Source organism: Hypanus sabinus, chromosome 29, assembly GCF_030144855.1.
Source record: "Hypanus sabinus isolate sHypSab1 chromosome 29, sHypSab1.hap1, whole genome shotgun sequence".
Taxonomy (NCBI): domain Eukaryota; kingdom Metazoa; phylum Chordata; class Chondrichthyes; order Myliobatiformes; family Dasyatidae; genus Hypanus; species Hypanus sabinus.
Genome location: NC_082734.1, coordinates 30,838,391 through 30,860,294, shown reverse-complemented (window position 1 = coordinate 30,860,294; position 21,904 = coordinate 30,838,391). Strand labels below are relative to the sequence as shown.

General features: G+C 43.2%; 1 protein-coding gene across 1 annotated transcript in view; it reads left to right on the top strand.

Annotated features, from left to right (window-relative positions):
- Positions 1–1,370: 1,370 nt before the first annotated feature.
- Positions 1,371–21,904, top strand: part of LOC132383207 (zinc finger protein 420-like) — a 61,450-nt gene continuing 40,916 nt past the window's right edge. The window contains exons 1-4 of the mRNA XM_059954097.1: positions 1,371–2,063; positions 2,932–3,840; positions 3,924–3,976; positions 18,359–18,376. Coding sequence (XP_059810080.1) covers positions 3,355–3,840; positions 3,924–3,976; positions 18,359–18,376 — 557 coding nt within the window. The 5' untranslated portion in view covers positions 1,371–2,063; positions 2,932–3,354. The remainder of the gene's footprint in view (positions 2,064–2,931; positions 3,841–3,923; positions 3,977–18,358; positions 18,377–21,904) is intronic.

Here is a 21,904-nt window from a genome sequence, read left to right as displayed (position 1 = left end):
GTCAGGGGAAAGGACATTAAGATTCAGGGGCTACTGCATCGGTCATCAGTGAGGAAACCTACAGGAGGACATGGGGGTCCAACCCGCCTCCCATCAGACCGCCTAAGCTCAAACTCAGGACCTATACGTGGCAGCCCATACCTCATTTAGGGATGTAATATGTGGATATTTCAGCCAGGAGTCAGAAGGCTGAAGCCAGACTGGTGATAGCTAAGGACAGTGGGCCCAGTCTTTTGGGCTGCGATTGGCTTTGCAAAATCGGGCTCAACTGGCATAAAATTAAGTATGCACACACAACAGAGGACATTCTGCAGCGGTAGAGCGGGGCGCACTGAAGGGCGTGACAGTGAAACTCCATGTCCACCCTGAGGCCAAAGCATATTTTTTTAAGCCCAGGTAAGTGCCCTATGCCATGAAAGGCAAAGTCGAGGCGGAGCTGGAATGTTTACAAGGGCTGGGCATCATTGAGCCCGTCCAGTTTTCAGGGTGGGCGGCTCCCGTTGTTTCAGTTTTGAAGGCAGATAAAATGGTGAGGAGATGCAGGGACTACAAGCTTACGGTGAATCAGGTCTCTAAGCTGGAGGAGTACCGATTGCCACGGGTGGATGACCTGTTTGCGACCCTGTCAGGAGGTAAGCTGTTCACAAAACTGGACATAAGCCACGCCTACCAACAGCTGCTGCTCGATGAGGATTCAAATGAGCGAACACGAGGAAATCTGCAGATGCCGGAAATTCAAACAACACACACAAAATGCTGGTGGAACACAGCAGGCCAGGCAGCATATATAGGGAGAAGCACTGTCGACGTTTCGGGCCGAGACCCTTCGTCAGGACTAACTGAAAGGAGAGCTACTAAGAGATTTGAAAATGGTGGGGTGGGGTGGGGTGGGGTGGGGGGGGGGGAGGGGGAAATGCAAAATGATAGAAGACTGGAGGGGTTGGGATGAAGCTAAGAGCTGCAAAGGTGATTGACGAAAGTGATACAGAGCTGGAGAAGGGAAATGTTCTCAGAACCTATGGACTCAGTTTCAAGGACTCTTCATCTCGTGGGATGGGAGGCCTAGGGAGAAAGAAAGGGGGAGGGGGGAGCACCAGAGGGATTCAAAGGAGTATGTCACAATCAATACACACAAGGGATTATTCAAATACAATCGCCTGGTGTTTGGAGTGGCATCTAGCCTCGCCATTTTCCAAAGGACTCTTTGCTGCTGGGGATTCCGCACGTAGCAGTGTATCTTGATGACATTTTGATCACGGGAGCCACGGAGGGGGAGCATCTGGCTAACTTAGAACAGGCGCTGAAGAGGCTCTCAGACGCAGGGCTGCGATTGAAACGCGGAAAATGTGTGTTCCTGGCTCCGAGTGTGATGCACCATCAATAATCCCAGAGACGGGAGGACAACGATAGGCTTTTATTAGCTGCTAGAGACTACCACACAACATCCTGGAGACTGAGTGGGGAGCAGTGCCTCCAATCGCCTTTATACAGGGGTCTGTGGGAGGAGCCACAAGAACAGTCAGCAGAGGGGCATGTCCAGACAGGTATATGTAGTTCACCACAGAGTGTGACCTACCTGGGACACAAGATTTGACAGTTGACACACGGATGTAGAGTGTATCGTTTTTGGGAGCTTGCTGCGTTAAAGTAGCTGCCAAATGACTGTTTTTGAAATATGCGTCGCGGAACCACCGCTTGTAGACTCTATTAATGGCATCTTTCTTACCCAGAAGCCTCCGCATGAGAATTCGCCTTCGCTGACCCAGGGATCAAATGCGCATGCGGAAGCGTCGCGGGTCCTGAAAATCGCGCATGCGCTCACTGGAGAACTGGCGCTGGTACATCGGCTGCAGGAAGGAGCGGGGCTCCGGACGGAGATTTTCTTTTATCGGCACCGGTGTCTGCTCCGCGACTTAGGACAATTGTTGCTAGCTTCGGACACACCGAGGCACCACATACCGGGAGGTTCCCGGTCCTAACCCATACGCGGGCCCCGGGGAGCTTTCTGTTGATGAGCGAAGGCACTGGCGTCATTTCTGCAGCGGTGAGACTGCGATAAATAGGTGAGTATCTCGTTCGCGGGGTTTTCTGGGTACAGAGGTGGCCATGGGTAGATTCTTCGTAAGATTTTTGTTCCGAGTTCCTAATCCTTGGATTTAGAGAGCTCGAGTCGGCAGTGTCTGGGAGGTGCATCCGCTCCCATTTCATCCGTTGCGCGTCCAATCATGCCCTATGGACTGGTGGGAGGAAATTACCCATGCATTCTGAAGCTCGGAGATTTCTGGGTAAGAATCTACCTACCAGTTAATGAAAAAGTCAATTAGTGCTGAATGGAACGAAGTAACAAAATCCTTCCGTCAGCTTTAGTTCTTGAGAACATCACCTTTGTTCTTTTTCCTCTTGTTCTCGACCTTTCTACCCGTGACAACATGTGTTGTCCCTTTCTCTCTGGGTACATAATGATAACAAACACCTTTGTCCTGGGTAACAAGTGACCTGTAGCTTTCACATCACAATGGTGCCACACTCCAATGAGAAAAACTACCTCCCTCCCCATCATATTCATCGGCATTGCCATCAGTGAGTTCACCACCACCTGAGGGGGCAGGGGGTCACAGTAATGAGAAAGTCTCCAGGATCAGTCAAGTGCTCTTTGTATCGTTGTGGGACATGACTAGATCTTGAAATAATACTGATGGAGAGAGTCAAACTAAGCCACATCACAGATTGAAGGTGGGTAGAAATGTCCCAATGTGATATAGATAGGAAAATAGAGAATTTGAATGTCAGTCCCGATGCCTGATCCAGGCCCAGATGACCCTCCAACTTGGGTTGAACCTCACTGTAAGAGTGTGATGTCAGAGCTCACCATCGAGACTAAAGTTATCTCATCTGCAATGCTGTCCTTCACCCATCAATGTCTTTTTACAGGTTAGAAACGACAAAGAGTTTATATATGGAATTTCAAGTACAACAGCAAGGGATTCATTTACTCAGCCGCCCTGCTGGCAACACCAGTGAGTTCACGTGGAGAGAGAGGCCATTCACTCAAAGTGTGTCTGGGAAGGAATTCACTCACTCAGCTGACCTGCAGACTCAGCAGTGAGTTCACCGTGGGGAGAGAAGCTATTCGCCTGTTGTGTGTCTGGTAAGAGATTCACTCAGTCAGCCGGCCTGCAGAAACACCAGTGAATTCACAGGGAGAGAGACCATTCATGTGTGTGGGAAGAGATCAATTTGGTCATCTGATCTGTTGACACACAGGAAGTTCACACTGGGGAGAGGCTGTACATCTCAGACTGTGGGAAGAGATTCACTCCGTCAGTCCTCCTGCAGACTCACCAGTGAGTTCACATGGGAGAGAGACACTTCAACTGTTCTACGTGTGGGAAGAGGTTCACTCGGTCATCTGATTTGCTGAAACACCAGCGAGTTTACACAGGGGAGAGGCCGTACACCTGTTCTGAATGTGGGAAGGGATTTACTCAGTCGGCCCACCTAATGAAACATCAGCGAGTTCACACTGGGGAGAGGCCGTTCACCTGCTCAGACTGTGGGAAGGGATTCACTCAGTCATCTGACCTGAAGTTACATCAGCGACTTCACACTGGGGAGCGACCATTCATCTGCTCAGTCTGTGGGAAGGGATTCACTCTGTCATCTCACCTACTGGCACACCAGCAAGTTCACACAGGGGAGAGGCCATTCACCTGCTCAGACTGTGGGAAGGGATTCACTCAGTCATCTAGTCTGAATGTACATCAGCGAGTTCACACTGGGGAGAGGCCATTCATCTGCTCGGACTGTGGGAAGGGATTCACTCAGTCCTCCCATCTGAATGTACATCAATGGGTTCACATTAGGGAGAGCCGTATATCTGCTCAGATTGTGGGAAGAGATTCACTCAGTCATCCCAACTGAAGGCACATCAACGAGTTTACTCTGGGGAGAAGCCTTTCACCTGCTCAGACTGTGGGTAGGGTGTTAAATACCCCTAGGGTTCATATTTTCTGAGGACTGTCGTTTTAAAACACCGACAGAATGAGACTGACCTTTGGACACTGTTTGAGCTGCTCCAGAGAGAGAGAGGGGTGGAGTTATTTGATGGACAATGGAATGTTATGGTTTCTCTGCAGCTTGTTTTGAATATACAAGGACACACATAGTTAGAGTCGAGATGGATTTGGTCAATGGAAGACACTGGTGAGTTGGACGCTGGTTTAAACTTTCAGTAGCCCAAAAGGGGTGAGTTGAGATCGATCCTGAGTATTGATGAGTTACTCTCTCCAAGTAGCCCATGAGGAGGTCAGCGGGTGACGCTCATGGAGTGAGTACTGTTTCGGATTTGCTCCATAACCTTTACTTATTTTAACCTTTGATCACCCTTATTCAACTTATTTTTACCTACACCAAAAGACTCTTACTATTTTTTTGGATTTATTGTTAAGAGTTTATTGTGAATTTTTGAGGATATGCACTCAGAAATGTCTCTTAGATCTAAAGAACGGCAACCTGGGCGGAACCCGAACGGTAACGGAAAGAAGCAAGCTAATCCGCAATGCACTGAATTAACTTATGAATTGTTTCTGGAAGTTATGGATAAAAAGTTTTTTGAACAACAAAAAATTTTTCAGCAAGATATAAAGGCTTTTCAAGATTATATGGTTAAGATGGATTCAGTAATTAACCAGCAACAAGCTCTTATCACATCTCTGCAAGAAGACGCTTGGAAATGGGATTTGATAATTGAAAAATTGCAACAAGATTTAATTTTGACTACTAAACTGGTGGAAGCACTTAAAGCCAAGAGTGTCGGCTTTGAGAATCGGTCCAGAAGACAGAACCTACGTATACTTGGTCTCCCAGACGGCATAGAAAAAGACGACCCTTTGAAATATTTTGCTCAACTTTTGAAAGATGCGTTCCCGTCGGTTTTCCCAGATAACCCTCTGTTACTGGATCGCGCACATAGAATTAGGCGTCGATCATCGAGTGCTCCAGTTAAACCTTCGGTTGTAATTGTCCGGTTTCATTATGTACACGACAAAGAACAACTTATTCGTGTGGCTCGGCGTGTTGGAATGGTTAAATTTCAAGATTACTATTTCAGTTTGGTTGAAGATTTTAGTCCTGAAGTTATGAAGAAAAGGCTTCTTTTTAAACCTCTGATGTCTGAATATTATGAGAAAAATCTAAAACCTGCGCTCTTATACCCTGCGAAGCTTAGAATCTCTCCGCCGAATGCTCCACGCCAGACTTCCTTTCTACATCTGAAGCGAGAAGTTATCTGGAGGAGAACTTCCCTACTGCTACAGACACTAATCTCTAATGAATGAGTGATTCTGATCGTGTAAGATGGTTTTCGATTCCTCAAACCAGATTTAGTTTCTGGCTATTGGTGTAGGTTTATCCTATACTTTATATTTAAGTTAAAGTGTGTTTTCGTCATATTAATCGCTCTGTTTTATACACTTTAACTATTATACTATATTCTTGACTATTATTTTTGTTCCTTCGAAGGTGTATTTTTAACCCTTCGAAGGTGAATTCTTTTTTATTAAGATGGTGGTTTTTTGGAAAAATATTCTTGGTTTTGTTTAAGATGGCGTTTTTTTTCTCTCGTCTTCTTCCTACAATGCATCGCTTATCACAGTTTAAATATTTCTTGATTTGTTTGGGTTATAACCCAATTTATAAGCTTTTAGTGATTATATTCTTTTTGCATTTTTTTACAACCAAGTATATTAAGAAGTGTGGTTTTAGTATAGTGATTATAATTTTTAAAGTCTGGGTGATTTTTTAAAAATATATATCCTTTATATATGGAGTGGTCTTCCGCTGATATGGGGATAGAGTTAGTCTCATTTTTTTCCTTTTTCTAGCCATATTTTGGCTTTTTTTCTTTTTCTTGGGGGGTGGGGGATGGTCTGTATTGTAATTTTATTTTTCTTTTAACAGTTTGTTTTAGTTTTCTCATTTGGGCTGTTTTTGAACTTCAGATATGTCTACGATGTCGTCACTTCCGGGTCCGCTCTCTATTTTTGTTCTTCTTCCGGGTGCATGAGTTTATAATTTGGTTAACCCTTTTTATTCCAAAGGGTTGATTTTAGAAATATGGCTCAGACCATTAATTTCGTGTCTTGGAATACTAATGGTTTAAACCATCCGATTAAACGAAAGAAGATTTTCAAAGTATTCCAAAGACTTAATGCTCATATCATTTTTGTACAAGAAACTCATGTGAGGAGGGAGGACAAATATCGCTTTTTTAGGTCTTGGCGGGGTCAACAGTATCATTCGAATTCGAATGCCAAAGTAAAGGGAGTTTCAATTTTTATTGACTCCTCTATTGCATTTGTCCAACACGATATCTTTTCGGATCCGAATGGTAGATTTTTGTTAATTACGGGTTTACTTTGTAATAAAAAGGTTGCTTTGGTTAATGTTTATGCTCCAAATGTGGATTGTCCTGATTTTTTTAAGTCCTTATTTACTTCTTTACCTAATTTAAATGAATATAAGTTAATAATGGGTGGTGACTTTAATTGTTGTTTAAATCCTTTGATGGACAAAGCTATATCTATTCAGACTTTACCCAATAAAGCGGCCACTTGTATTAACTCCTTTTTGACTGATAATGGAGTTTTTGATATTTGGAGATTTCAGCATTCTAACGACAAAAGAGTTTTCTTTTTTCTCACATGTTTATCACTCTTATTCGAGAATTGATTATTTTTTTATTGACTCTTATTTTATTCCATCGGTAATTGGTTGTAATTATGATATTATAGCCATCTCTGCCCATGCTCCATTAAAACTTTCTATTAAATTCATGGATACAGCTTCTAATGTTAGACAATGGCGATTTGATTCTACCTTACTGTAAGATCCGGATTTTATTAAATTTATGAAGGAACAGATCGATTTCTTCTTTTCAACTAATTCCACGGATGATATTTCTTGCGGAACACTTTGGGACACTTTTAAAGCATATATACGTGGACAGATTATCTCTTACTCTGTTGGTCTGAGAAAACGTATTAAGAAGGAAACTCTTTTATTGGTTGATAAAATTAAAGAGATTGACAAGAAATATTCGATCACGCCTAGTAAGGAGCTTTACAAACAAAGGGTTGAACTTCAAACGGAACATAGTTTATTACTTATATCCTCCGATTGAAAATCAATTAATGAAAACCAGATCTGATTTTTATATACATAGTGATAAATCAGGTAAACTGTTAGCTAGTCAGTTGAAGAATGCTTTGGTTAAACGTCAAATCACTAAGATTCGTCAACAGAATGGGGATTTGACAGTTAACCATGATGAGATAAATAAGTCATTTCAAGATTTTTATACCTCCCTGTATCATTATGAATTCCCTCAGGATCGTAATACCATGTGTGATTTTCTTGGGAAATTGAATTTTCCAAAATTATTATCAGATGATCTTTCAATATTAGATACTCCTATTACGGATGCAGAAATTAAAGGGGTTATTTCCTCAATGAATTCTGGGAAAGCACCAGGCCCAGATGGGTACACAGTAGAATTTTTAAAATGTTTTTCCGCTACTCTTTCTCCTCGGTTATGCAGGGTTTTTGAAGAAGCAATTAGATTGGGGAATTTGCCACAATCTTTTTATAGAGCTTCCATTTCTTTAATACTGAAGAAAGATAAAGACCCTACTGACTGTGCATCCTATAGACCAATATCTTTATTGAATGTAGACTCCAAGATCTTTTCCAAGTAGCCCATGAGGGTGAGTTTGTTTCCACTCGACTATGGAAGTGTGATTGTCACTTAGTTAATCCACAGGAGTGGGTTCTCTGGTGGGGGGAAACCTTTGTGAATACCACAAGTGTGTTTACCCTTTGTCTGGGTGTGGTAGTTCACTGAAGAAAGGCACCCCTGTGGCAAATCACTGTTGGAGTTATTTCGTATGTCGTGGAACTGGATGTGGCTATCACATTGTGTGTGACTGGGGTAACCTTGTGGAATCTACCAGTGTGTTGACCTTTGCTTGGGTGGTGTTTCCTTTGAAGAGGGTCCCCTTTGTGATAAGCTACTGTTGGTGATAATCCATTCATGGATTCTGTTTGAGTATCCTGTGGCCACAACTTTGGGGTGTCCCGTAGCTGAATTCGGGTGTGGTATCATTGTGTTGAAAGGATATTCGTTGAAGGTCAGTGATGGTGATACTTAATGTGTGGAGTGGAACAACTTCGGAGATAAAACCTACTGCTATCGTTATTTTGTATTGCTGTCGTGGAACCTGTGGAATATTGACGTAATTTCCTTCTCATAACATTCATCTTTGGATTACAAACATCTTGAATTAATTAACCTGTGCATTTGAACTGAACTTTTCTTACATACCATCGTAAGACTGTAACTCTTGCCACCTGAGCTTGAATAAGTTTGAGAACTTTGTTTTTACACCTATTTTTGTGCATAACACTGTTAACTCTTGATTTGTTTGGTTTTAAGTTACTATATGATATAGTTACTAATAAAATAGTGTTTTAACAGCAAACCCAGACTCCAGCTATGTTCTATTGCTGATGATATTTTTACAGAATTGTGTGTACGTGACGAGGGAGTCACTTTGTTGTCCAACCTACAGAGACACCAGCGATTTCACACCAGAGTCAGGCTGTACATCCTGCTCTGAATGTGGGCAGAGATTCACTCACTCATCACAACTGAAGGTACACCAGCGAGTTTACACTGGGGAGAGGTCGTTCACCTGCTCAGAATGTGGAAAGGGATCTTCTGTGTTGTCCAACCTACGGACACACCAGCGAGTTCACACTGGGGAGAGGCCATTCACTTGCTCTGTGTGTGAGAAGGGATTCACTCAGTAATGCACCCTACATGCACATCAGTCTGTTCACACTGGAGAGAGGCCGTTCACCTGCTCGGAATGTGGGAGGGGATTCACTCGATCATCCACCTTCCTGGCACACTACCGGGTTCACACTGGGGGAAAGGTTTAAATAAGCTGCATGCTGCACTTTTAACCATCACAGTTGCTGAATCCAGAGGCAAGTTCACAAGTGACCGTTGGTTTTGAACTCTGTCATCACTCCCTGGTCACTGGGCATAGGAGGAGTTTCTGCTGATGTTCCACTTCAATAGCACTGGTGTTTAATACTTTAGATCTGTGACAAATAAATCAGTTCTATTTCAAACTCTTGTCTCGGGCATCGAATGAATCTACAGCACACCCAGTGTAAAGTAGGGAGTCAACTTATCCCAGCTGGTTCCTGCCAGTGTGTCTGTTCCACGACACTCCTCTTAAATTCATCCCTGCTGTTCACCACAAACATGAGAAAATCTGCAGAAGCTGGAAACCTGAGCAACACACACAAAATGCTGGAGGAACTCAGCTGGTCAGGCAGCATCTATGGAAAAGAATACTGTCGACGTCTTGAGCCAAGACCCTTCATCACCTCTCGCTCTCCCTGTGGAGATGGGTTCCAGGCAGTCACCACTCTGTAGGTGAAGAGATTTCCCTTGAATTCCTGCTGACTGCAATTCTGTCTGACGTGTCCGAAAGTCTGCACTGTTAGTTAACCTCCTCATGCTCTGCTCTTGGGCTGTTGTCACTGCTTCTAAAGAGCTATGTCTTTATAGGCATTACAGTTCCATATGCCTCTCGCGGCTACACGGAGTATAATTCTGAAACTTCTTTGGGTTGTTGGCATACTTGGCTGTCATCTAAAGTCTTAAAGCAATGGCAAACCACTAGTTTGATGTTCAGTGGAGCAGGGTCCAAAAGCAGAGGCAGGTCAGCACAGGGAGGAGTTGGTGCTCTCGACAGTGGAAGGGAGGGAGTGATGAGGAGCAGGGGGTCAGGGCACCACAGCGAATGACAAAGTAGCAACATTTGGAAGCTGATTAACAGAGGGAAAATATTAGCTTGACTTTGACTTGGAACACACACAATGCCTGTTTACATTGAGTATATTACTTTTCAGAGCTTGCTGTGTTAAACTGCCTTTGGGGTTTTCATGAAAATATTGATTGGGTTGGTGCCTTTGGCAGAGAGAAAGGAATGTTTGTAAACACTTTCAATGACACAGTTCTTACCCAGAAATCTGTGAGCTTCAGAATGTACTATCTCTGTTAAGTAAGTGTGTAGCCTGAGACTGTTTAATCTTAATTGTCATTTTCTTTGCAATTTAATTATCACCTTGCATTTAAAGTAGTCTTTATATGCGTAACAGTTTAATATGCCTCTCGTGGCTACAAGTTGTATAATTCTGAAACTTTTTTGTACTTTATTAAGTGAGTAAAAGCGTTCTTATTGTTTATTTTTACTGCAGTATTGACTAAGTGCTTTCTCATTGGTTCATTATTATCTATAGATTTGAATGAAATTTTTCTTATCTCTGGGTATAAAAGTAGCTGTTTTATACTAGGTACCATATTTGTTTTCTCTCTTCAAGTCTTCAACTCTAGTTAGGACACACTTGGAGTACTGTGTCCAGTTCTGGTTGCCTCACTATAGGAAGGATGTGGAACCATTGGAAAAGGTACAGAGGAGATTTACCAGGATGCTGCCTGGTTTAGAGAGTACGTATTATGATCAGAGATTAAGGGTGCTAGGGCTTTGCTCTTTAGAGAGAAGGAGGATGAGAGGAGACATGATAGAGGTATACAAGATATTAAGAGGAATAGATAGAGTGAACAGCCAGCACTTCTTCCCCAGGGCACCACTGCTCAATACAAGAGGACATGGCTTTAAAGTAAGGGGTGGGAAGTTCAAGGGGGATATTAGAGGAAGGTTTTTTACTCAGAGAGTGATTGGTGCATGAAATGCACTGCCTGAGTCTGTGGTGGAGGCAGATACACTAGTGAAGTTTAAAAGACTACTAGACAGGTATATGGAGGAATTTAAGGTGGGGGGTTATATGGGAGGCAGGGTTTGAGGGTCGACACAACATTGTGGGCTGAAAGGCCTGTACTATGTTGTACTATTCTATGTTCTAAGTATTAGACCCCTGTCACTGCTCTGTTCCTGTTCTATCAACTTTGAATAAAACCATAATGGAGCAACAAGTTTTATGCCTCATTCCTGACTTCTAAAAGAACTTCTGATTTAAACACCAGAATCTGTCAGTTGGCTTAATCAGCAGGATTTAGAGATTGAACAATGTAAGACCGAGGGAATATTCAGTGTGCAACAAAAGGTGTAAGAACTTAATTTTATGTTTTGAATTGTCTCAGAAAGACACAGTTCTGGCTTTTTTAATTCTCAGATGGAAATCATGATTGAGTGCTGGTGTGTTGCTATTTTTAAAAAATAGATTTGTATTGTTACGTGCCCCGTAACTAGGTCACTTACCAGCAAAGATAGAGAGGTCTGTTGAAGTCTGATGGTACTATTTTTAAAAGTCTTTATTTAATAAGATTAATACAAACATTCAGATAATATACGTCGTCACTACTCAATCTAAAAGCACGGGTATAATAATAACCATCAATAAGAAACAGCTCGATCGTTTGTCTACTCTAGGGGATAATATATTGTCCGATGGAAATATAAAAGTCACTCAGTTCCTGCAGGCTTCAGCCTTTTGGGGACCGCTGGGTTTTCACTTGTTGGAGAGAGAGAGATTTGTGAGAAAAGAAACTTGCCTGGGTCTTTATGAAGCAAATCCGTTGAATCGGGAAAGTTGGCTCCCCGTTGTTAGTTCAAGAACATCAGTTCTGTGGTACCCGCCACTGGCTCCCAAGCAAAAGGGGAACCGAACGCACGTGGCTTCCTTCCAATGGCTTCCCGCTACTACGGGATCGTTAGCGTTTCTTCTGGTGCGTCTGAAGGGGTTGTTCCCCCAGACCCTCTTTTATACTTCCTCATGGGGTCTCAGATGTCAATCAGGTTGGGATGATGCAATCTCTCTCTCTCAACCAGCCCACTTTGCCCGAGGGCTTGCACGTAGCATAGTTACCAATCCACAAACGTGGTCTCCAGGAGACAATGGTCAATGTCGCGTTAATTTGCATCACTGGGGAACGAGGCATCCGGCACGTCTCTCTCCCATTTCCTGGGTCTACTGACCCCGCCCCCCCCCCCAACTAGTGCTCTTGCGATTCTCACAAAGGAGGGGGCTGCGGGCATAACAGTATAAAAGAAACACAAGCTGTGTACACACCAGTGAAGCGCTAATAAAATCTGTGAATCAGTAAAGCACCAAAAATTAAATTCATTCAAGCAGTAGAACGCAGATAAAATTATAATAAATTTGTGTCAGCCAGTGGAGTTCATGGAAAACTACATGCCAGCAGAGAAAGGGGGAATAAAACAATTTTGGTTGTTAATATTTCAGCTTCAAACTGTTAAAATTTTGAGATTGCAGTCAAAGTAATAAAAAGTAGGTACCAATTAGGATGGAATCAAGGAAATGCTTAAAGTCTTGATGAAACCTATTCAGAACTCTTACCTGGATAAACTTTTATCCAACTCAGAGTTTATATGCGGAAAACTACCCACCATGGATCGGAACTGAAGAAGCCTTTAGATGACACAGCAGGTCGAGTTGCCTTGATTTACTACTGGTTGAAATAAACAAACATTTAAGTTTGACAAAGTCTGTCAAAAGATCCCAAAAATGTTAAGTTTATTAAAAATAAGAATGCATATTAGGAAATGGAAAATGGCTGCTGCTGATTTAGAAATAATACCACATGGTCGGTTTGATCGAGTGAGAGTTAATGGAATGAGTAAAGTCTTTTACTAAAGACACATTATACAACTTGCATGATAGAGATAGTAGAAAGTCTAAGAGCAAATCTTCGCATTAACCGAACGAGCGAGAGAGCAAGAAAGTGATTCGATCAAAGTCACCCACAGGAAATGCTGGAGGAACTTGAAGTTTATGCGTTTTGCTCGGGATTTCAAACATCTGCAGATTTTCTCGTGTTTATAATGTCAGCGTAGCTGCGCCTTCAAAGTTCAAAGTAAAGTTTACTATCAGAGTACATACATGTCACCAGTGCAACCCTGAGATTCTTTTTCTGCGAGCATACTTAGCAAATCTACAGAACAGAAAGCAGGATCTGTAAACTGTAAACATCAGGAACTGTAAACAAACTGCAAGTGCGGATATAAAAAAGCAATAAATAACGAGCATGAAATAAGATTTAAAAAATTCTTAAATGAGTGTAGCTATCCCCTTTTGTTCAACAGCCTGATGGTTGAGGGATAGTAACTGCTGCGAGTCCTGAGGCACCTCTATCTCTTACCTGATGGTAGCAGTGAGAAAAGAGCATGGCCTGGGTGGTGAGGATCTTTGATGATGGATGTTGCTTTTCTTTGGCAATGTTTCATGCAGATTCTCTGGTTTGTGATCCAAATAATTACAACCTACATTGGACAGTTACAAACAGAAAATCTGCAGGTGCTGGAAATCCGAGCAACGCACACACAATGCTTCAGGAACTCAGCGGGCCAGGCAGCATCTGTGGGGGGAAAAAATTACAGGCAAGGGTTTCGGCCCGAAATGTCGATTGTACTCCTTTCCATAGATGCTGTCTGGCCTGCTGAATTCCTCCAGCATTTTGGGTGTGTTACATTGGATAGTGACACCATCTGAACTCCAGATAATTAGAACCTACATTGGACAGTACTCTGAGGTAGCAATGCTATCGGAACTCCAAAGAGTTACAACCTACGTTGGACTGTCCGGGACAGCGTCTCCAACCCGGAGAATTACAGGATGGACATAATAGGGATTCTGCAGTGGCCTCTAGTGTCTTATGTGAGGATGACAGTGATGTAATAATACAGCACACTTCAAAATATTTACCAATGTTTAGTCATCCCACAGATCCAGAACAAATAGACGCCCTTTTTATTAAACATTCCAGCATGAGCGATATTTTTACCTTATGCCTATGATTCACAGTTTATTAATTTGCATATTGAAACATATAAAATTCTAAAGGGATTGGACAGGCTAGATGCAGGAAGATTGTTTCCGATGTTGGGGAAGGCCAGAACGAGGGGTCACAGTTTAAGGATAAAGGGGAAGCCTTTTAGGACCGAGATGAGGAGAAACTTCTTCACACAGAGAGTGGTGAATCTGTGGAATTCTCTGCCACAGGAAACAGTTGAGACCGGTTCATTGGCTATATTTAAGAGGAAGTTAGATATGGCCCTTGTGGCTAAAGGGATCAGTGGGGTATGAAGAGAAAGCAGGTGCAGGGTTCTGAGTTGGATGATCAGTCATGTTCATACTGAATGGCGGTGCAGGCTCGAAGGGCCGAATGGCCTACTCCTGCACCTATTTTCTATGTTTCTATGCATAGATACTGTCTTATCGCCAACGTGCTGCTTTGGATTTCCAGCACCTGAAGAATTTCTTGTATTTATAAATATACAATGGTCACACCCCCTCATATCATATTAAACAGGATCATTTATGTAAATAGAATCAGTGTGATTGAAGGAATATCATATCTGACCCTATTCATATCCCATCATGTATTATAGGTATCTTATTCTCATCTAATGTCCATGACAAAGCTGTTTAATCTTCTCATGTTTATGAAATAAGTGATCTTTTGCTTGGGTTCAGAAAGTACCACTCCAGTAGGGAATAGTTTATGCAATTATACTTCACGATGTCCAAAATAAAACTTGAATAATATTTGTTGAAAATCAGTAAAATATTACAATTCAACAAAACTCCTGTCATGTAATATGAAATGTACATGAAATATGAAATATCCGCTACACTCTGTCCCCCTGAAAAAGTGGGATCTCCCAATGGCCACCCATTTTAATTCCACTTTCCATTCCTATTCCGATATGTGTATCCATGACCTCCTCCACTGTCGTGATGAGGCCACACTTTGGTTGGAGGAACAACACCTTATATTCCGTTTGGGTAGTCTCCAACCTGATGGCATGAACATCGATTTCTCAAACTTCCGATAATGCCCCTGCCCCCCTCCCCCATCCTTCACCATCTCCTAACCCCTTTTTCCTCTTTCACCTTAACTCGTCTGCCCATCACCTCCCTTTGTCCTTCATCCTTTTCATTCTTTCATGGCCTTTCTGCTTCTCTTCCCAATTTATTTCACAGCTCTTTACTTAATTCTCTCCCCTTCAGGTTTCACCTATCACCTGGTGATTTGCTCTCCCCCCCACCCATTTTTTAAATCTACCCCTCAGCTTTTCTGTCCAGTCCTGCTGAAGGGTTTCAGCCTGAAATGTCGACTGTACTCTTTTCCTAGATGCTGCCAAGCCTGCTGAGTTCCTGCAGCGTTTTGTGCATGTTGCTTGGGTTTCCAGCATCTGCAGATTTTCTCATTTGGAATATGAATGGTCTAAGTTCATGGAACAATAAGTACTTCCTGTGTGGGAATGGAGCCTTCGCCTCTCTTCCACGTTATCGGTTAGGATCTTGTTACTTAGGGTATATTTTTCCTGCCTTGAGACATACACTCACCCTACCTTTACCTCCCGAGTCTAGAAGTAAACAAGACATTTCCGAAGGAAAAAATATTGCATCAATTTTGTTCCCATTCTGTGGTGTCACAAGGATTTTAAAGGAGACTAAAAATGTTGCTGCAACCTTAGAGAAAATAATGACACTGGTGAAACCTTGGACAAAGTAACAACTGAAATGGTCACCATGTTGGTTCTTCAAAATGGTAATACATTAGATCTTCTCTGAGCAGTTAAGGGGTAACGTGAGTTACAGGGAAGAAGTGTTGTACTTACACACAATACCGTGCAAAAATCTTGGGCGCACAAACATATAAAGGGAGCTGTTGTGTGTCCTCCGACCCGCCAGGTGGCAGTGTGTTTATCATGTGGCCGGTATCTCTGGATACAGGAGCCTAAACCCATTCCTGACATTTGATGCTCCTTTGTGTTTGATTATTTTATTCGTAGTGTAGATATCACAAGTTTTTGTGCAGGGGGCAAAGTTTCAGATTTCTGGATCATTATGGTCTCTTCTGGGAAAGGTATGACCTGAGCCAAAAAAAGGACAGGTCACATCGGAACCTGAATGAGACCAATATCCTTGCAGGCAGATTGCTAAAGCTGCTGGGCAGGGTTGAAACTAATATGGCAGGGGCTGGGAACTGGAGTGATGGGACTGAGGATGGGGAGGCTGGTATACAATTAGATACAGCGTGTAGTGAGACTGAAGAAAAACACAGATGATGGGGTAAATTAGCAGTCAGTTGGATGTTGGAGTGTAACAAGGGGGCAAAATCTAAAAGGGCGATGAATACAAGACTGAAGCTGTTATATTTGAATGCCCACAGTATACAGAATAAGGTGGACGATCTTGTAGTGCAGTTAGAGATTGGTAAGTATGACATTTTGGGCATCACTGAGTCGTGGCTGAAAGAAGATCACAGCTAGGAGCTTGATGTCCAAGGATACACATTGTATCGAAATGACAGGCAGGTAGGCAAAGGGGGTGGCATGGTTCTGTTGGTAATAAATGAAATCAAATCATCAGAAAGAGGTGTCATAGGATTTGAAGATGTAGAATCATTGTGGACAGAGCTAAGAAATTGCAAGGATAAAAAAGACCCTAATGGGAATTACAGTATATACAGGCTTCGAAACAGTAGCCAGGGTATGGGATACAAATTACAATTTGACATAGAAATGACAAGTAAGATCATCATGGGGGATTTCAATATGTGGGTAGATGGGGAAAACCAGGTGTGGTGCTGGATCCCAAGGTAGGCAATTTCCAGAATGCCTACAAGATGCCTTTGAAGAGCAACTTCTGGTTGAGTCCACTAGGAGGAAAGCCAATTCTACATTGGGCATTATGCAATGAACCAGATTTGATAAGGGAGCTTAAGGTAAGGGAATCCTCAGGAGCCAGTGATCATAATACGAAGGAATTCACCCTGCAGTTTCCGAGGGAGAAGCTGAAATCAGATGTGTCAGTATTAGATTGGAATAAAGGGAATTACTGAGGCTTTGAGAGAGGAGCTTGTCAAATTAGATTGCAGTGGAACACTAGCAGGGGATGATGGCAGAACAACAAAGGCTGGAGTTTCTCTGAATGATTTGTGAGGTGCAGGATAGATACATTCCAAAGAAGTATTATTCTAAAGGGAGGGCGAAGGAACCATGGCTGACAAAGGACAGCAATGAAAGAATAAGAGCAAAGGGTGAGCATACAAAAGATCAAAAGTAGTGGGAATGTGAAGAACGCTCGGAGTGAGTCGCTGGACGGCTGGTCTTTCACTCCAGCTGGGTCGTAGTACGAGGTATAATTCGCTGTTAAGACAATTTAAACAGATTGAAGCTGAGAGCCAATTTCACTTGCTCTCCGTGATCTTCACTCCTGTCTCCAGGGCGCTGAGCCTTTCACAGTTCCATCAATTTAAATGCCGGCCCAAATAGACTTAACAGACAGGGTGCCGGTCGGGGTGAGAGCTGATTTCACTTGTTCTCGACAGTCACCTCCATAGTGCTGAGGCCTTTCCAGGGCCCTAAACAGGAGATTCTGCAGATGCTGAAAATCTTCAGCAATGCACACAATATGTTGGAAGACTTCAGCAAATCAGTCAGAATCTGCACAGGGGAATGAACAATCATTTAGGTTGAGACCCTTCATCAGGAGGGGAAGGGATTGTGGAAGGGGAAGAAGTACAAGCCGGCAGGTGAGGGGGAAGGTAGGTAATTGGGTAAGAGGGTGATGAAATAAGAGGGGATAAGTGAAAGGGGTTGAGAATAAAAGGGGCTGAATAAAAGTTGAGATCAAGAGCCACGAGGTAATGTTACAACTCTATAAATCCCTGGTTAGAAAATGATGTTCAGTTCTGGTCACCTCATTATAGGAAGGATGTGGAAGCTTTAGAGAAAATGCAGAGGAGATTTCCCAGCATGCTGCCTGGATTAGAGGGCATGTTTCAGGAGTGTAGGTTGAGCAAGCTTGGGCTTTTCTCTCTGCAGAGGAAAATGGGAGATGATGTGATAGAGGTATACAAGATTTTAAAGGACATTGAATCAATGGATAGCCAGAGAGTTTTTCCCGGGGTGGAAATCGCTAATATAATGGGCCATCATTTTAAGGGGATTAGAAGAAGTTTTTTTTTGGGGGGGGTGTGTCCAGAGTGGTGGATATGTGGCACGCCCTGCCAGGGGGGTTGATACATTAGGGAAATTCAAGAAGCTCTTAAGTAGGCCCATAGATGATAGAAACATGGAGGGTGATGGGAGAGGGAATAGTTGGATTGATATTAGAATAGGTGAAAGGTCAATACAGTGTGATGGGCTGAATGGCCTGAGCTGTGCTTTTATGTTCTGTAAATCAAATGGAAGAGGACAGAGGTGAGGAGATAGAGCACAAGTCAGAGGAGCAAGTGTAGCACGGATAAGTGCCAGGAGGAGATGAGTGGAGAGGGGCGAGTGGACAAGGGAGTCACGTAAGGAGCGATCCCTATAGAAAGTGAAGGGTGGGGGGGGGAACGGTAAGACGTGATTGTGGTAGGCTCCCATTGGAAATGACGCAAGTTACAGAGAGCGATGTTCTCCGGGAGATGTGGGCTAGTAGGTAAGCACAAGGTGAATCCTATTGTGGGATGACGAGGCGAGGGTAAATGTGCAGGAAATAGATGCAGGTAAGGTGAGGACAGCATCGATGGTGGTGCAAGGGAGACCCCGTTCTTAGAGAAAAGCGGACACCTCAAATGTTAGAGAGTTGTTTCTTCATCACCGCTGGCAGATTTCTGAGGCAGTCACTTCTCTCAGTGCTTTTTTGGTGGCGATGCCTTGTTCTTGGGCTGTGAACTGCTCCTTCTCTTGTTGAACTGTTCCTGGTTGTGCTGCCATCTCTGTACCATTCAGTTAAGTTGTACTCACCACTGTGTTTATTGTTACCATTGGTTTATTATCACATGCAATAAGGTGCATGTGATAATAAACCAATTAATTATAAACAATGATTGAAAAGGCCCAGCTGATGAGGTACTGGGGTGGAGCATGTCTATGATCGGCTGGGGCAGGGTTCTCGAAACAGGACGTGGGACATTCAGGACTGAGAAGGGGAGAGTTTTCTCAATTAAAAGGCTGGTAAATCTGAATTCTCTCCTTCTGCTGAGGGCGGAGGTTCAGTCATGGAGTTCACTTAGATCAAAAATTGATCTGTTGTGGAGGTGCTGGGCTAACATAAGAAATTGGAGCAGGAGTAGGCCATCTGTTCCATCATTCAATAAGATCATGGCTGATCTGGCTATGGACTCATCTCCACCTACCTGCCTTTTCCCCGTAACCCTTAATTTCCCTACCATGCAAAAATCTACCCAACCTTGTCTTCAATATATTAACTGAGGCAGCCTCCACTGCTTCATTGGGCAGAGAATTCCACAGATTCCCCACTCTCTGGGAAAAGCAGTTCCTCCTCATCTCTGTCCTAAATCTACTCCCCCGAATCTTGAGGCTATTTCTCCTAGTTCTAGTCTCACCTACCAGTGGAAACAAGTTTCTTGCCTCTACATTATCCATTCCTTTCATAATTTTATATGTCTCTGTAAGATCTCCTCGCGTTCTTCTGAATTCCAGGCGGGAGTATTACCGATGGGACCCAAGGAGACCCACAGGGTGCTGAAGGTTTTCCTTTGTGGTAAACTATTGAGGTGAGCGAGGGTGAGGCCGGCTTGCGGGCTGAGCCGTGCCGGTGCGATGCAAAGTCGGAGCATGGCATGTTCGAGGAGAAGCGAGGTCGAGATGGAAATGGAGGTGTAGGTGGAGGAGCGAATCGGAGAGGAGTCGGTGCAGAGGGGTTTGGGAGCCCGTCCACAGAACTCAGGGGCGAGGTTGGGTTGATCTAAGCGCTGAGCCGATTTGGAAAGGTCGAGAACGGCCGGGGCTGGGCAGCAGAGTACAGGCCCAGAGCGTATTGCTGTCCTAGTGTGGTGCACGACGCGGTGTTTGGACGATTTAAACGGGGCAAGGGTCGGCCATTTTCTCGCTCGCTCTTCTATGACATTTTCTCCTGTTTCCTGGTGTAGCACAGAGCTGCTCTTTGTTTGGAGAAGCCAGTCTGCAGGTCGGAGAAGGAGGAGCTAACTGGGATGCAGACTGCGTTGCTGCCTGCTACTCGGAGTTGATGAGCGAAAGCAGCGTGCAGTGTAACCGTGAGCGACTGTCTTCGACTTTTCCTACCTCTGAGGCATTTTTAAATCCACCTGACTAACTCACACAACCAAACCATTCACAAACTGCTGGAGGAACTCAGCGGGCTAGGCAGCAACTGGGAAAGGAGTACATTCAATGTTTCATGCTGAAATTCTTCAGGAGGAGAATCCAAACCATTTTACTTACTGTATTTTATTATTGAGAATCAGTGTGGAACAGGCCCTTATGGCTTTTCAAGCCATGCTGCCCAACAATCCCCCGATTTAATGCTAGCTTAATTATGGGACAATTTATAATGAGTAATTAACTTACCAACCAGTACATCACTGAACTGTAGGAGGAAACTGGATCACCTGGAGGAAACACGTGTGGTCACGGGGAGAACATACAAACTCCTTATAGGAATACTTCCTTACAGATAGTATCTTTTGATACTACCATCAGCCAGGAGGCATAGGAGCCTTTGATCAGAAACAGTTATACTATTACCTTGCAACCATTAGGCTCCTGAACCAGCATGAGTATCTTTACTCAGCTCACCGGCTGAACTGACTGCACAACCAATGGACTCGCGATTCATGTTGTCAGTACCATTTGTTTACTTTTTAGTTCTTTGCACAGTTTGTTTTTTTACACATTGGTTATTTGTCAGTCTTTGTTTATGTATAGATTTTCATAAATTCTATTGTGTTACATTATTTGCCTGGAAGAAAAAGAGAATCTCAAGGTAGTATATGGAACATACACAGTACGTACGCCAATAATAAATTTACTTTGACTTTGACACACGGACACTCTGCTCAGTTGCTGTTTGATTTGGAGGCGAAGCTCATTCAAACTGACTCTGCACCAGAATGTCCACCGATTGGTCATGTGGAGATATTTGACCTTCAAGGCAAGTTTAAACAAAATTATCGCTGGAAATTTGTGTAAGCACAAATACTTTTGTGTGCCTGTTTGTGTCAGCAGAAATACTTCTGTGTGTCTGTAATTTCTAACATTTATTATTTTATCTTCTTGTAAAGCATGGAATGTTTCTACTTGTTTCCCTTCACTTGGATAGTGATCGCACACCAGTTCCCAATGAAGACATCTCTGTCTGTGCACTGAGGCTTTCTAATGATTGAATTAGTGTTACTGTGGCTGGAATCAGACTGTTCATATGATTGCTAAACTGCTGATAAGCTCATAATTATTTCTTTAATATTAACTGTCATCTTCCTTTGTGATGGACAACATTCAGGGAGGGGCTTTGTCAGTGTGGTATGGGAATGTCACTTATGACTAATTGCTGTATTGGTGTCAGGAGACCCTGAGATCTAGTGGTTTATTTAACCAAATGGTGACTAAACCTCTAGTGCTACTAAACTATTGAGTGGTGATTATAAAATGATTCAAATGTGAACCTTTTGAGAAAAGAGGAATTTTAGGCTACATCCACACTAGACCGGATAATTTTGAAAACACCGGTTTCGCGTAAAAACAAGAGGCGTCCACACTATGTGTTTTTGAAAATATCTCTATCCACACTGAAACGGAGATTTCGGCGAATCTCATCCTCCTGCGCTTGCGCAGGACACATCTACCGAAAACAAGCGACATGTTTGGTGTCGAATCTTGCCGTAAAAGTGCGTGTTTGTGTAGTTACAGACTAGAAAAAACGATGGACAGCTGTTGGCTCTCGCACAGGAGAACTTAAAACTAAAAAAAACAAATACTGGAGCGTACGGAGGCAACTGACAGAGAGTTCATGGACAGATTGACTCGGC